The following is a 17,341-nucleotide window of genomic DNA, read 5'->3' as shown; positions in this document are numbered from 1 at the left end:
GCTCCCTGATGCCAGCTGAAGCTAAATATTTCTACGTGTGCAAAAGACAGCTCCCTATCATTCGGCAGGTACTATTTTTGGTTTGTTGAGATGATGTGTTTCATTGCTTTGTTGGGATGATGTGTTTCAAACACCAACATGAATATCACTGAAATGGAAGAAAAAATCTAAAATAAATCTATGGGGTACAATTTCTTAATCATACGTACGCACAACCAAAAAACACATAAAACACACATCTATACTGCCTCGCACACATCCAGACCCCGCTCCTCCTCCCAACACACCTTAATCGCCCCCCCCCCCCCCCCCCTCCAATACACATTTTCCATCAATCCCACAAACACAAAGCATCTGTATAAATTATGTATCCAAAACCACCGCCACAACCCGACAACCTCACCCCCCTCCCCAGTCCAACCACTCACATACACACTTCGGTTACACAGCGATTAATCCCACAAATACAAGAAGCATCTGTATAAACTGTACAGCCACTCACACCGAGGTGTCCCAACCACCACCACTCGTACATCATGAAAGCAGTCACGTTAACGTTTTTCAGAGGGCCCGCTACTCCATTTTGACGAATATGATCTTTGTGACAGTTTAGGAGGTAAGCATGTTCAGCTCCGAGCAATTCTGATTTTAAATAAATACCGGATGACTATGTTTAAAATGTCCTTTGAATCCCAGCATTCTGTTGTGTGCTGCGATTTTTCTTGTCGCTGTTTTAACCCTTTCACCGCTTCTCATCCAGAGCAGAGGTGACAGCTGCTTGTGCAAGAAACATAATATATATTCTATTACATCAGCCTCAAGTCCACATTGACAAGAAAGAACCCAAAACAAGATTCCTCAAGATGAAGGACCCGAAGTGGCCCAACAAGGACTAGATATGAGTTGTTTTTTTAAACAAATTTCCTTAGTCACCCACAGGGTTTTTACCTTTTGACCAACACATTAGCACCAACAGAACATAATTGCAAACGAACAGTTTCTCAAGCAACAATGCAATTTGATGCAATTATCAATCAAACATGAGTGAGTATTCAAAACATTGCTTGAAGGGGAAAAAAAGCAAAAAAGCCCAGCAATAGAAAATTACAATCCCTCAGTGACAGAAAACAAAGAATCAGTCCCTCACATTGCCTGTCTCAGATTTCAGCCGAGACATCATTTAAGCAAAGTCAGTGACCAACGTCAGGAACACCGGAAGTGTACCGTGTTACTGGCTTCTTCGCCAGGCGTAGAGATCGCCGTGGTGCTGGCATGGGTGGAGTGACAGCTTGTGCTGGGTTCGGGGCTACAGTTGACCCGTGGTGGTCGACCCTCACTGGCTCCAACAGATGAGCCATCTGTCTGGGCACTCGGCCACAGATTGGTTCGTCTTGTCTGTCAGAGTCAGTTCGGTTCTTCCCTTGCATATGATGAGCTCGTTGATCCCCATGGTGACTTGGGCCTACACTTTTTATCTATCGCTTCAACGGCTTCAAGATGGCGATGGGGGTTCGTCCTGGCAGGAATACGTCCTCTGGGGAGAGGTTGGCGACCCTGACGAAACGTGCCGATGGTTCTCTGCTGACCAATGTTGGTATCAGCATCAGGCCATGGGAAAAGGGTTTGGACAGTGGTGAGGCAAGATGGATGGGGGTATTGGATTGGCTACTGGATATTTTGATAGTAGCTATGGAGTGGGAAGGGATACAGTGGCGAGTGGCTACACGAGCTATCGACACTCGCTGCCTTCTGTCTTTGGCAACAGTTTTCAGGAAGGGGGGGGGGGGAGATCTGGTGGAGATATGCTGAAACAGGGGTCAAGGACATGAATCCTCAGGAGAACCAACAGTCGCTTTTTGCAGTTGGACACACTTGTGGGTCGCTTGCTTTGTCTTGTGACTGGTTGTGTGTATAGCATGGCCCTTTGATAAATCAAAATCAAAGGTCAAAGATGATAACGTGGGATATGACATTGATAGGAAACATTTCTGCGAGCATGAGAGAGAATGTATTCATTTTAATATTCAACAAACTTGATACCATGCTTGGTAAAAATAATCGATAAAATAAAAATTTCATAAAAATTAAATCCGTGAAAGGAAACAAGGTCAGAGGTCAAAGACTAACGTCACAGCATGACAGAACTTTGTTATTTCATCCAGTTTTCGTTTGATGTTGTATACCATAATGGTGATTTGTCTTGGCCAGAAAATCAATACTTCCTAAATTTAGAGGTCAAAGGTCAAGGTCACATCAGTTAGTCTTTTTGCCAGATTAATTGTTTTGCAGTGGCATTTTTGCGATTGTTGGATAAAGTGCATACTACGAGTGGGTCTTGCCGGCCTTGCCTCAGTTGTTACCGCATCTATTGACAGCAAACGAAGCAAGCTTAACTGCGACCATTCAACAATGACCTTGGGTGCTCAGTCCAGTACTTCTAACGGACTGCGTGTTTCACGTCAGTATGTTTTAACTAACGCTGTAAATGTATTGTCATGGATGAGGATCCAAACTTGAGTAAACCCTGGCTCTCGGTGCTCGTCGCCTAAAGCAGTACGAGAGGGTTAATATCTTGCCTTTTGTCCTTTCATGGCCTCTGCCTCCAACTGATTGGACTTGTTCGTTGCTATTTCTTCGCATTATGCACCTGTTATCTGTATCACTTGAAATGACGCTCACGTTCATGGGGGTGACTGCTCTGTCATGATTGCTGAAGGCAAGTAGCCATCATTCATGAAATTCGAGAGTATCATATTATGTACATTCGACGCACAATCTTTTTTCTTTTTTTTCTTTTTAATCTCTCCCATTTATGCATATATCCAGTTGATGCTTGTTGATGCTAATCTTAGCAGTTATTTCAGATATATAAGCACACCTCGCTTTTGGAAGTTAGTGGGCAGTCCAAATCTTCACAGTGTTACAGTTTGCCTTGTCTTCAGCACTATTCAGTTCCAGGTATTTTTTCAAAAACTGCTTTACGGATTTCGGATATACAACTTAATCTTTTTGTTGCTTTTATGATGAGCTTTTCGAAGATGGCTTTATATTTATTTTGCATTTGTGTTTGATATGATTTTGACTCGTAACACACACGACACAACACACACGCACGCACGCAAACATGCACGCAAACACACACACACACACACACACACACACACACACACACACACACACACACAGGAAATGACTGTGAATTCAAAGAATAGGGAGGAATATGGAGTGGATTTCTTGAAAAGAAATGTTTGCTTTTTTATTTGTTTTAACAAAGCATGCGAGTGCTCTCCCAGCTTGTTTCGGTCTGTGGGAAAGTAGAAGATTGTGTCATCAGTGGAGGAGCGGAATGACAAAGTAGGGCCGCAAGTGCTCAAAAGGTCAGGCATGTACTGAAACACATCTCCACAAATGACAGGAACACACAGACTCGAGGCCGTTGTTCTCTCTTCACCTCGAAGACAGTGTCATTCTTAAAATAAAATAAAAAAGTGTAAAATATCAAGACTTACATTGCATTCATGCATTATCGAAACGTGTTCTATTTCATGCATAAAATGTAGACTTAGCACGTGTGAGACGCGTGAGACAGACAATGACTGAAGAGGAGAATAATTATGTGTACAAAATTGCATTGTGCTTGATCATTCCACTGTGACTATTCCAAGGCTTTTTATGTCGAAGCACTTACCTGTTCTAATATCGAAAGGATGACTTTTTGGAAATTCAAAAGAAGAATGGCAACCCATACATGCTGTAAGATTGATTAATCGAAGTTATAAAATGTAACTGATTAATCGCATTTGAAAAGAAAAAATTGAGTGTTCACTCAAAGAATGGCAACCCGCTTATGCAGTATGAGTGATTAATTCGACTTGTAAGATGTAAAATATTACTTTAACCTGAAATTATCACGCATACATAAGAAATGATTAGTTCTTAATCGGATGTTTAAGGTTTTAATTTTTTGACATATGTCTTTTTATTTTTACTTTGATATATACACGAGGTGGCTGACAGATTCTGACAGGAAATGATAAGAAACTCTAGGGAAAGCTGGACAATATAAGGTCTTTAGAGAAGGAGCCCCCCCCCCCCCCCCCCTCCCCTCAGTCAAGTGTTTCTGCCCTTAACTCCTGACACTCTAAGGGGGCCGGGCCGCACCCAAGTCATGACTCCTGGATGTCCTTGTACTGCCGCCTTTTTTTTAAAACCTGGTCCTCAGCAGATTCGAACCCGCGCCTCCAGAATTGTCGCTACTTCAGGACTGAGTCACCTTTCTGACAGACGTTTTAAACACTGAGCCATCGTACACCTAGTTTGAGTAGGGAAATTTCATTCCTCTTCGACCAGATCCAGCTGGAACTCATTTCTGCTGCTTCTGCCATTGCCTTAAGAACCCATGTCCTCTCTCTGCCAGAAATCGACAGTTGTTTCATGAGGCTGTAGGCAGATGCGCTCACAAACCCTCTTGCACCAATCTCTATGGTGAGGACTTTGGCTTGGAAGCCAGATTCTCTTAGGCTGTTGGCTAGACTTGCATACTTCTTGGTCTTGTAGATGTGGGCTTCCTCCATACCTGCTTTCGTATGGCACAGTGAGATCAATCAGAATCCCTTGTTTCGTTGGCTTGGAGTGGAGTACTATGTCCGGTCTCATGCCGCTCTTGCTGATGATTTCCGGGTGTTCGGTACTTCGGTAGACGTCTGTCAGGGTTGTCTTCTGTCTCCCACACTGTTCAACTTATTCCTGGAGCGCATCATGATTAGTGCACGTGAAGATCATGTCAGCAGAGTCAGCACTGCAAGAAGAACCACCACGAACCTTCGCTTCGCAGAGGACACGAATAGCCTGGCAGGCACTGAGCAAGAACTCGCCAAGCTTGTTAGAAGATTGGACGAATCAAAGGGTGATGGATAGAGGAACTGTTCACCAGATTCCTCAGTTTCTGTTGTTTGTGTGTCAAATCTTGGGTCTCAGCAAATGGCTTTCCCATTCATTTTACAGTATTGTTAGTTCCCTGTGTCTGTCTTCGCCATCGCCTCGATCGCCATGGCAGAACTGGTTTGGTGATGAACCTCTAATCCGGTGTTCATGAGGGTTTGAGGTCCCATTGTAGTGTGGTGTTGTGTCCTACGGAAGGGCACCTTAACCTGAATTTCCTCACTCCACCCTGATGTGAACGGGTACCTGACTTCGGTCGCGGAAGGTAAAAACGGCGGAAGGAGAAGGTGAGGCCCCGCCTTTCTGTACCGAGCATCAGACACAGTGGACGTGAATCAACTGCCCTGACGGTCGTAAAAGGCTATGGGACCGTTAACCTTTAACATCCGTCTCCCTCGCTGAACATTTCCTTGGAGGATTGTTTTAGCAAGGCCATTGCATCTTACTGCACGGCCATATAAACGAACACAATTTTCCTTCCCGAAGTGATTCAACAGATCTTCATATGGCACAGGGTGCTGCTTGATTTTTGGCGCAGTTGTTCATTGGTGATATTATCAATACATCTGATGTTTAGTATCCTGCGATAACACCTTATTTCCATGGCATGGAGTCATCTTTCTAAATCCGCCCTGATGGTTCATTTCTACATGGTTGCAGGAAGATGGTGTATACCAGTGCTCGCAAGATCCTGTTCTTGGATTTCATGGATTTGTTGTTGTCCTTCCATAAGGTTTCCTCTGGTCTTTGCTGACCAGGAGAGTATTTCTCATTTGAATCCATTGCCGATGACGGATCCTAGGAAAGTGAGCTGTTGAACAATACCCAGCTTCAGTCCCTGGACAGTTACACTGGTGTTGAGGCCGTTAACTTGGACTTTATGGTACTAAGTTCCATGTTATACATTATCCCAGTGACTTCACAGAGTTAAGAGTGAAGAAGAAGATGATGATGACTATAGTCTCCAAACATTTCCAATTGTGATTTAATCACCTCATTTACCCCTCTCTGCTCCCTATATTCTCCTTTCATGCTTTTCTTTTTTGATATTGTGCTCCAGTAAATGTGCAAGACCATACATGTTGAATCACTAAGGCCACCACGTCAAGTTAAACAAAATTGTGTTTGTTTTGTCATTAAGGCCACGTTTGTCGAATCGGTAAGACCACGTGTTCAACAGGTGGATCAGTTTCTCTTTGTGTATTCGACAGGTAGATCACCGTGCCTGGATGTGTTGTGCAGGTGAGCAATGGTGCTGGTATACATTCTACAGGTGGATGACTGAGCCTGTTTGTTTTATACAGGTGCACAATGAAGATCCAGGTGTGTCTGGGGCAATTTGTGATCCTCCTGCTGTGCTGGTACTACCAACCTGTATCTGCTGGATTGGACAACAGCTTCGCTTGCAAATTTCAGATCAGGCTGTACCGTTTCATCTGCCTTTCCAACCCTCACAGAAAGTACTGCAGATCGATATTGGAGAAGACAAGGAACTGTGCTGGTAAGCCCTGATGTAAATAAATATATAAATACATTTGCAAATAAACAAAGTGATGACGGGCGCGAGAGTCGAGTGGTTAAAGCGCTGGACTTTCATTCTGAGGGTCCTGGGTTCGAATCCTGCTCACGGCGCCCGATGGGTAAAGGGTGGAGATTTTCCTATCTCTCAGGTCAACAGTACGGCGCCTGATGGGTAATGGGTGGAGATTTTCCTATCTCTCAGGTCACCAGTACGGCGCCTGATGGGGAAAGGGTGCAGATTTTCCTATCTCTCAGGTCAACAGTATGGCGCCTGATGGGTAAAGGGTGGAGATTTTCCTATCTCTCAGGTCAACAGTACGGCGCCTGATGGGTAAAGGGTGGAGATTTTCCTGTCTCTCAGGTCAACAGTACGGCGCTTGATTGGTAAAGGGTGGAGATTTTCTTATCTCTCAGGTCAACAGTGCGGCGCCTGATGGGTACAGGGTGGAGATTTTCCTGTCTCTCAGGTCAACAGTACAGCGCCTGATTGGTAAATGGTGGAGATTTTCCTGTCTTTCAGGTCAACAGTACGGCGCCTGATGGGTAAAGGGTGGAGATTTTCCTGTCTTTCAGGTCAACAGTACGGCGCCTGATTGGTAAAGGGTGGAGATTTTCCTGTCTTTCAGGTCAACAGTACGGCGCCTGATTTGTAAAGGGTGGAGATTTTCCTATCTCTCAGGTCAACAGTTGTGCAGACCTGATAGTGCCTAAACTCCCTTTGCACGCAGAAGATCAAATATGCACCTTAATGATAATAATGATAAAATGTAGGCTTATATTGCGCAGTACCCCCATCTCAGATGGGGCTCACTGCACTTTACAATGAAATATACAAAATTAAGACCAAGTGTTGTAAAATATGTACAAAGTCAACAAGTTTCATATGACATTGGCTAAGATATACATATGTAAGACTAAATGACAAAATGGAAATCGACACAGGTGCCATCACAGTCTCAAATCACACAGGTGCAAATCATAACAAAACAAAGCACATCACATTCACCATTGTCAAAAATAAACACCAGGGAAACAGATATCATGAAAAATACACCAAAATCATCACAGATGCATGCAATTCAACGCAAAGAGCACATCCAGCAACAAAAATCACAGCAAGCATATGCAGATGGAAATATTTCAGTGAGAAAAGTACAGTCTGAAAGATATGTTTTGAGTGATCTCTTGAATGCGGGTGTTGGAGTGAAACGGAGGTGTGAGGGCAGTGAGTTCCAGTGTTTAGGTGCAACAACAACAACAACAACAACAAAAAAGGAAAAAAAAGAAGGAACACTCACCATAAGTTTTAGTACGCATCTTTGGAATGGACAATGTACGCTTGTCATTTGAAGAACGGAGTTGTCTGGATGGTGAATAGACAGAAAGTAGATCTGAAAGATAGACAGGACAAGAATCATTGAAGAAATTTTGACAAAGGACTGAGAGTTTGTATTGTATTCGTGCTTGAATGGGGAACCAGTGAAGGGTAGCGAGTAATGGAGTGATGTATTGACGTTTCTTAGCTTTGAGAGTGAGTCGTGCTGCAGAATTTTGAACTTTTTGACGTTTGTCAGGACAGTGTTTGGGGCAGCCAGCAAGAAGAGCATTTCCATAATCTAATCTAGATTGTAATTGGTGTCTATTGATCAAAGCTGTGGTGGAGGTGGGTACGGTGGGAGGAGTGTAGGGGGATCACTGCAATTGCTGAAATATTATATGACGAGTCCATAAGGGAAGAGCAGCAGGTTTAAATACTAAAAAGAGAGAGAGAGATTAAAAAACAACAACAACAACAACAAAAAAGAAAAGAAAACAAAAAACAAAACAACAACAACAACAACAACAACAAAACCTCGGTGAACTAAACTTGTCGCGTGCGGACGTTTTATGTCGAGTTCTGCAAGCCGAGTTGAGTTTTTTTTGTGCGGTCTTGCTTTTGCTTTCAGCATTGGAAAATTCACAACCTGTCCCGATCGTACGTGCTTCTCGGTTGTTTTTTCGATGTATCTTTTTTGCGGGTCTTGGATTGTCTTTGACGATGGCTAGGACGTTTTCGACTGCCACTCCCATCTTTTTGAGGCACAAAGACATTCCGGACGCGGACAACAACCGGCTGACTGTTCTGGAGATTTGACAGGAGGTGGAGTGTGTTGCTCAAGACTCTGTCCTGGGCATACAGCAGATCAGGGATCTTTGGCCTGCATACCCGCGACAAAGGAGGCACGGACCGAAATCCTCTTCAAAGGACTCAGATCAAGGAGCGCCTGTATCCAGTTAGCACACACCGACCTTTTCTTCTCACGCATAGAAACAGGTAAGGGCAAATCTACAACAAAGTATGATTGGGGAAAAAAAAAAAAAAAAAAAAAAAAATCCGATCTCAGTTGCTGACTCGGAAATCGAATATACCCTGGCACAGGTAGGATGTGAACTAAGATCCTCCATCAAATAGGAACGAGATCAGGGATAAAGACTTGCCAGATTTGTCACTGGCCGAAATTTTTTTTTTGTATTACTATACCCATTTACCTCTTGATAAAACTCAAAGGATGAACATTTTCTCACCTAAGACTTACAACAAGGAACATCTGTCGTTGTTTTTGACTCACTTGTGTAAGGACAGTGAGTCTATGTTATAACCCAGTGTTCACTTGTGTGTGTGTGTGTGTGTGTGTGTGTGTTAAACTTTAACATTGCCATTTTCTCTGGAAATACTGTCTGCCAATACCAAATTTGGCTTAAAAATAGTATGAAATAAAATCTTCGCAGTCATGCCAGTAACAGGTTGTAAGTCTTGCGAATTAATCCGTATTTCCGAATCATTAATGGTTTATTTCGTTGAGATTCGTTCCGAAAGAAGGTAGTTTGTATTTGAAGAAGACATGACCTCGTTTTTCTTCTTCACAATTAAAAGGAAAGAAATACAATTTTTGGACAGAACACATACAGTGATACCAACTACACCATCGACGTGTTTACTGCATATAAATATTCTAATGTGGACACTGAATTAACTGGAATGAACATAAAAGAAACAAATTAATCGATTGTTTCTTTCAGCCCATTGCAGACGGGTTCGTGTGGATCTAGAGATCTACCATGTGTTGCGATGTGCTTGAAGCGATGGCAACGTCTCCTTTACCGCCCAAATAAAAGAAGAATCGAGATATGATAAAACACACAAAAAACATGATTTAAATGGCGTTATTGCGTCCACTACAATCACATCTATTCATCGCATGAAGAAGAAAACGTCATTGCTTTAAATATTAAAGTTAGTGAAATGACGTGAGATGCACCACAGTAGTGGTGCTTGCAGTCTGCTTGTTTCGGAACTGAACATGCATGGTTCGATCCCGCTCGCATGCCTTTTTTTTTCTCCCCCATGCTTATCTTATGTGTCATATTTGATACAGAGCACTTTTCAACGATTTTTTAAAATCTCTTTGCTTTTCTCCTCATGATTCCTTTACTTGATAAAGCGCAAAGCACAAGTCAGCCTTGAAGGTTTGCCTCTTGTTTAAAGCAGTATGATCAAGGTATTTTAAAAATCATCACGTTTCAGAACACTTGAACGAACTTGTTTGCGGATAATGCAAGTAGTCTGGGCACAAGGAGAGGGGATGCTATTTGTCAACTGAAAGACAGACAGACAAACAAACAAAGCAAAATCCCCAACATACCCGTGTCAAATTCTATGAAACCTGATGTTCAGTGTGGTAGTGATTCTGTTGATTATGTTGGCAGGAGGCGCGCCGCCTTTGGTCAATCCACACTAGTTTCTTCTCGCAGCACATCACAGACCCCAAAGTATGGCCGTTTCAAGGAGCGACGCAGCCCGAGGGATCAGGGAAGGAAGCAACCCAGCCCAGCTGACCCGAGCTCAACCAGCCCCTTGACCACTGAGGACGACATAGATTCTCTAGACTGTCCCATTTGCCATTGCCACTAGTTGAAAGGACAGTCAGCATGAACTGTGATTTGAGATTGACTGATGTTTGTAGATTTTACCATTTATATTATGTGATGCATAGCATCACGAAAGGCTGGAGAACAAAGAAATAAAATATCAAATCCATTCTCCAGAATGTTATGGAAAAAAGCACGACAGTTGTTACTGCTAATGCATTTTCCTTTCCTTGAAATCCTTCATATGCGAAAGCAGCCGCATTTTCTTATGTACACTCATTCTTTACTCACCTTGATTATGAGGAAGCATGTACATCTGTTCCAGGTTTCTTGTGTTTCTCAATAATATGTGTTAATGAGCTTTGAACTTACTTACTTGCTTACTTACTGCCCGTTATGCCCCCGGCGTGTAGGGCAGCAACGAAGATCCGCCACTCTTGTCTTTTTTAGGTCGGTCTCTGAACGGTATCCCAGGTGTGCTTCAGTGTCTGGAGTTCTCCTTCCACTGTTCTGCGTCAGGTGTTCTTTGGCCTTCCTCTCTTGTGTCTACCTTCTGGTGTTCAGTGAAGGACTTTCCGGATGATGTTACATTGATTTCTTCGCATGAGGTTAATCCATTTCCATCGCCTTCTCATGATGATAGTCTCCATTATCTCTCTGTCGCATTGGGCGTTTAGTTGTTGATTCAAGGTGGTACTGGTCCAGATGTTTTACAGGATTCTTCGGGGTTTTTTCGTGTGGAAGGCTGACAACTTTGTTAGATTACTTTCAGTTATCCTCCAGCATTGTGAGCCAATGAGCAGTGTGGAAAATACACAACTCTGGTACAGTTTCAGCTTGGTGTTGGTGCTATACCGGATGTATATCCACACGTTGTTCAGCATTCTGAAGGTGGTTCTGGCCTTGCTGAGACGGCTCTTGATGTCATTGCCTACTCCCCCATCGTGTCTGGCAGTGCTGCCCAAGTGCATATTTTTTTCAATTGTGGGTAGATCTGTTCCGTTTACTTGGATTGGTGAAGCGTTTTCCTCTGGCTAATCTTCAGGTCTATTTGCTGGTGCAAAAGTGCTGAGACGGGTTGTCTTCTTTTGCAGGTGATGAATGTGGGAAAGGAAGGAGGAATTTTTTGTTTAATGTCCCGTCACACATATTGGTGATTGAAGACATTTTGTTAAAGTATTTATGAATACATTTGAGTATTATCGGTTAGAAGGGGTGGGAGATGTGAATGAATGAAGGGTTGGGGGAAAATGGGCAAATGAGGGTGAAATGAGGGTGAAATTTGAAAAAAATATCTAAATACAATTACAGGAAATTACTTAAAGGACTTCGTAAAAGAGAAGTCGTTAAACTGACAAGCAAAACAACTGATAATGAATGCAAAAAGTCAAAAAACATCAACGTTCTCAGTCACTTGTGAAGACACACTTTCATGTACATAAGGCTTCATCAAGCTACAGTCAAAAATCATATGCTGAATCGTCAGCATATGCACTTGACATTAGAACAATACTTGGACCGTAATGAATTTGATAATAGTCTGAGAGCTAAACTCAGAATTGGTCTGCGAATCGGACCAAAGTCTGAGAGAGTCAACTGACGAGGTTGTAGACTTGAATTCAAGCACCTATAAAAGTCTCTTTCTAGTATATTGCTTATTTCCTTGTATGACAATGGGCAATATACTTTTATACTATCTATATGATTCTTTGCTCCCCTTTTTGCTGCCCTGTCTGCTTGGTCGTTATAAGGAATCCAGTGTGGGATGGTATCCAACAAAAATCAACATTTGTACCCTTCACAAATAGGGAGTGCAATAAATACCTAATTTCAAACAATAAATCTTCTCTTTGATTATTCTCAAAAAGGAGCAAACTTTTTAAAACAGATTGAGAATCAACACAAAATAAGGTATTACTTACTATGATTGGTATATCAGCAAGATGATTTAAAACCATAAGGATGGCCACCAATTCAACTGTAAAAATTGAATTTCCTTTACCTAAATAATATGATTTTTCTGTTTTTAGGTCAGGAATGACAAAAGCAGATCCTGCACTGATATCATCCAGGACCGAGCCATCAGTGTAAACTTTTAAATGATAATCAAAATTTTCTTCTAATTCAATTCTGACAGATGCTGTGAAGATTCTCCTTTTGTTGTGTCAGAAGCACATCTGTTGAAGTTTGCTTTTGTTAACTCCCAGGGAGGGACAGGTGGTACCAGAACACGAGGTGCCATATCAATATCATGTAAATCAATGTCTGAAGAATTTAAGATATCTGAGACATATGTGCGAATGGTTTGTAGATTTGAATTATTTTCTGCATTTTTTAGAAAATCAATATCAGACCTATTATCTAATTCCTCAAAATCACCCACTGCTGTACATATCACAATGTATTTAGCAGAACTTAATTTTCTGACTTCATCTAGTGGTTGAATACCCACAAGCTAAAATGGCTTCTGAGGTATTAGTATGCACAGGTACCCCTAAAGCCAGTTTCACAGCTTTACTGTCAAATTTGGTGTTGACAGACAATGTATTTCCAGAGAAGGAAAGAGAGTGTTTACCCATCATCTGGTTCAATTCAGTGACGTTAGTCCCACGTTACTCATTCCTTGTTCTCAATTCACAGCTACACCCAGGTTCGTTTGTCGCAGCCCCAACGCAGGCAGTCCACAGGGAACTATCGATCGCCAAGAGGCCACACAACAAAAAAGCCCTAGACTGCAGCTGAATCACTTCGGTGGTGTTCAGCAGTCCACTTATGACAAAATGATTATACAAAGGACGCAACGTGCTAAGCCCCATGCTGATGACAATTATTGCTTCGTCACAGTCAGACTGAGTGAGCATCCTGTCCAGAGGATGAACGCCACCACGTCCTTCCAACGACAGTTCATAAATCTGCTGACTTTATACGATTTTGACGGACTCATCCCATGCATGGAAGTGGAGGAGGATCGAAACTGTGGTCGCCACTAGAGCAGGACATCAAAGGCCACAGAATTTGGGACAATTCTTTCTATGTTGATGATGAAGAAGGATGATGATGATAATACTGATACGGCTATGGAGGTCCATTTTAGGTTTTGTAGGTGAGGAAAATGAACAACACACCCAAAAATGCATCTGTGAAGTTGATGATATTCGACTGTGCGGTCCTAGTATTCCCATTTAAGCCCATAGCTCACCCAAGTCCGATTAGGAGCCGGCCGCGAACCGAAAAAAAAATCTATGCTGGAAATCGAACCCTGATCTCCCCAGCCGTCTATCCGCAACGCCTCGGTGGCTGGTATACCCATTACACCAAAAGGACCCACAGATTAGAAAAAAATCGCAGCACGGAAAAGGAAGGATTTTGATTAAGGTCAAGTCACAAAATAAAACTATTTCGACATGATAGCAAACAGTCTTTGCATCTGATGACACATTGACGAAATGTAACTTTTCCTGTGCAGGGGTATGCGGGGGAGGAGATGGCAATGAATGCGTTGACAAGGGCGACGACTGTCCGGCCACCGGAGACATCTGTCCTGGATATATGAAGTGCTGTCCCGTGACCACCACCCCTGACACGTCCACTGTTACTTCCACCACCCCTGACACTTCCACTACCACCACCCCTGAGACTTCTACCACCCCTGAGACTTCCACCCCCCCTGACACTTCCACTTCCACCACCCCTGAGACTTCTACCACCCTTGACACTTCCACTTCCACCACCCCTGACACTTCTACCACCCCTGACACTTCCACTTCCACCACCCCTGACACTTCCACCACCCCTGACACTTCCACCACCCCTGACACTTCCACTTCCACCACCCCTGACACTTCCACCACCCCTGACACTTCCACTTCCACCACCCCTGAGACTTCTACCACCCCTGACACTTCCACCACCCCTGACACTTCCACTTCCACCACCCCTGAGACTTCTACCACCCCTGACACTTCCACCACCCCTGACACTTCCACTTCCACCACCCCTGACACTTCCACCACCCCTGACACTTCCACCACCCCTGACACTTCCACTTCCACCACCCCTGACACTTCCACCACCCCTGACACTTCCACCACCCCTGACACTTCTACCACCCCTGACACTTCCACCACCCCTGACACCTCTACAACTACTGAACCTACCACATCCACCCCTACAACTACTGAACCTACCACATCCACCCCTACAACCACTGAACCTACCACGTCCACCCCTACAACCACTGAACTTACCACATCCACCCCTACAACTACTGAACCTACCACATCCACCTCTACAACCACTGAACCTACCACATCCACCCCTACAACTACTGAACTTACCACATCCACCTCTACAACTACTGAACCTACCACATCCACCTCTACAACTACTGGACCCACCACCACATCCACCACCACCCCTACACCCACCACCACACCAACTGAAAACACCACAACCACCACTACTACCAAGAAACCACCACCCAAGTGCATAAAACACTACTACCCTCTCACGTACTACTGTACAGGCCTTTCTGAGAAGTGCACAGGGTATGGTTACTACAGGCACCGCTCCTGCGCCTTCCTGTGCTGTGTCCAGGTGAGTGATGTCTTCCTCCACCTGAATTTACCTGTTGTTTATTAATCATTAATCTGCTGGTTTTTGACTCACTTGTGTAAACAGAGTGAGTCTATGTTTTAACCCGATGTTCGGTTGTGTGTGTGTGTGTGTGTGTGTGTGTGTGTGTGTGTGTGTGTGTTAAACTTTAACATTGCCATTTTCTTTGGAAATACTTTGTCTGCCAATACCAAATTTGGCTTAAACTTAGTATGAAAATCTATCTTCACAGTCATACTAATAGCAGGTTGTAAATATCCCGAATCAAGCCGTATTTCCGAATCATCAACTGTTTATTTCGTTGAGATTCATTCCGAAATTCGAAAATTCTAAAAACCACTTCCCACTGAGTTACGAGAAGGTAAGCAGTGTTTGAAGACGACATGACCTCGTTTTTCTTTTTCATAATTAAAAGGAAAGAAATACAAATTTTGGACAAAAACACATACAGTAATACTAACTATACAATCGACGTGTTTACTGCATATAAATATTCTAATGTGGACACTGAATTAACTGGAATGAACATAAAAGGAAAATTGAATCGGTCATTTCTTTCACCCCGTTGTAGACTGGTTCGTGCAGATCTTGAGATCTACCATGTGTTGCGATGTGCTTGAAGCGATGGCAACGTTTCATTTACTGCCCAAATAAATGAATAATCGATTATGGGACGGGGCCTGTTGCCGACACTTTGACCGACTCTGTGAGCAATGCTGATATCTGCCCTTGACACACTTTGCAGCTGTAGATTATCCCTGATGATTTTCAACACTTTTTGTTCTGATTCCATTGTGGATTCATCTTTTGATTCTTATACCCCCTTAGAATATACACAGTATTATTTAACAGGTTTTGATGTTTTCATAACAATAATAATTGATAATATTGTTGTTGTTTTTCTTCATGATTATGTTTGTACATTCTAAGAACCTGTTTTAAACTGGATTAATATCGGTGTTCCCTCGATGTCTCAGAAGGAGATTATGTTGCTAGTTTTGTGGTATATTGACCGATGGATTACACGTTGAGTATGAGTGTGTGTGTGGGCCTCACTGTGTGTGGGTGTTTGTTGGGATTGGGGAGATGCAAAAACAAAAACCTTGCAGTTGGATGAATGATATAACTTCAGTGAAGCGAGGGACAGTGTTGATGTGTTTTTCCTTGAAGCAGATTCTATGGTGTAATGCTTCATTGTTTTTCTTGGAATCAATGTATTTTGTTATATTGTTTACCCAAAATTTTAATGTGAAATGTGATTACATGTTTCTTGACAAATATAACCTTCTCTGCAAGGGGAAAAAAAAAAAAAATTAAATGAATAATCGAGATATAATAAAACACACGCGCACAAAAAAGAAAAGAAAAAGATTTAAAGGGAGTTATTACGTCCACTACAATCAAATCTATTTATCCCACGAAGAGGAAAACGTCAACATTGCTTTAAGTAGGGCCTATTGAATTTAGTCGAATGGCGTTAGATGCACCGCAGCTGTGGGGATTAGTCTGCTTGCTTCGGAACTGAACATGTATGGTTCGATCCCGCTAGCATGCTTTTATTTTCCTTTTTTTTCTTCTCCCAAGCTTATCTATATGTTGTGTTAAATACAGAGCACTTTTCAAGGATTTTTTAACTCTCTTTTTTTTTTCTCTTCATGATATCTTCACTGGATAAAGCGCGAAGCACAAGTGAGTCTTGAAAGCTTTGCCTCTTGTTTCCTGTTGTTGGGTCATGGTGAGCACTGTGCCTGGGTTCATCATACCTTATGTGTTTGGACCATTCGCTATCAACCTCTCATCGACGAAGAAGAAGAAGAGAGAGAGAAAGAGAGAGAGAGAGAGAGAGAGAGAGAGAGAGAGAGAGAGGGGGGGGGGAAGGGGAGATAATGCATGTTCTTAAAATGAGTAAAGTGAACATTATTGATATCATAACGTTTATTTACATTTATGTTATATTGTATTTTTCATTTTCGTGTATATTCTTTGTGCATTGCCTACAAATGAACATAAAGTTTGAAAAATTCAAACTGTGCTATATTATTATTTGAAAATAAAAGGGGGTGGGGTGGGGGTAATTTATGTTATTCAAAATGAATACAGTACTACTGATAGCATAACGCTTATTTACATTGATGTTATATTGTATTTTTCGTTTTCGTGCATGAAATCCTTGTGCATTGTGTACAAATGAACATAAAAAAGTTTGACAAAATTCAAACTATGTACACTTTTTTATTGAGTGGAGCAGGTAAGGATTATGTATATTCTTTCAAATGAGTAAAGTAAATATTCAGTATCATAACGTTTATTTACATTTATGATATATTGTATTTTTCATTTTCGTGTATAAATTTCT

The 17,341-nt window shown here is 42.4% G+C and overlaps 1 protein-coding gene across 1 annotated transcript in view; it reads left to right on the top strand.

The window, feature by feature from the left end:
• Positions 1–2,884: 2,884 nt before the first annotated feature.
• Positions 2,885–17,341, top strand: part of LOC143281095 (uncharacterized) — an 18,060-nt gene continuing 3,603 nt past the window's right edge. Inside the window, exons 1-3 of the mRNA XM_076586043.1 lie at positions 2,885–2,958; positions 6,246–6,442; positions 13,838–14,967. Coding sequence (XP_076442158.1) covers positions 6,253–6,442; positions 13,838–14,967 — 1,320 coding nt within the window. The 5' untranslated portion in view covers positions 2,885–2,958; positions 6,246–6,252. The remainder of the gene's footprint in view (positions 2,959–6,245; positions 6,443–13,837; positions 14,968–17,341) is intronic.

Source organism: Babylonia areolata, chromosome 1, assembly GCF_041734735.1.
Source record: "Babylonia areolata isolate BAREFJ2019XMU chromosome 1, ASM4173473v1, whole genome shotgun sequence".
NCBI lineage: Eukaryota > Metazoa > Mollusca > Gastropoda > Neogastropoda > Buccinidae > Babylonia > Babylonia areolata.
This window is presented reverse-complemented; position numbering and strand designations above follow the sequence as displayed.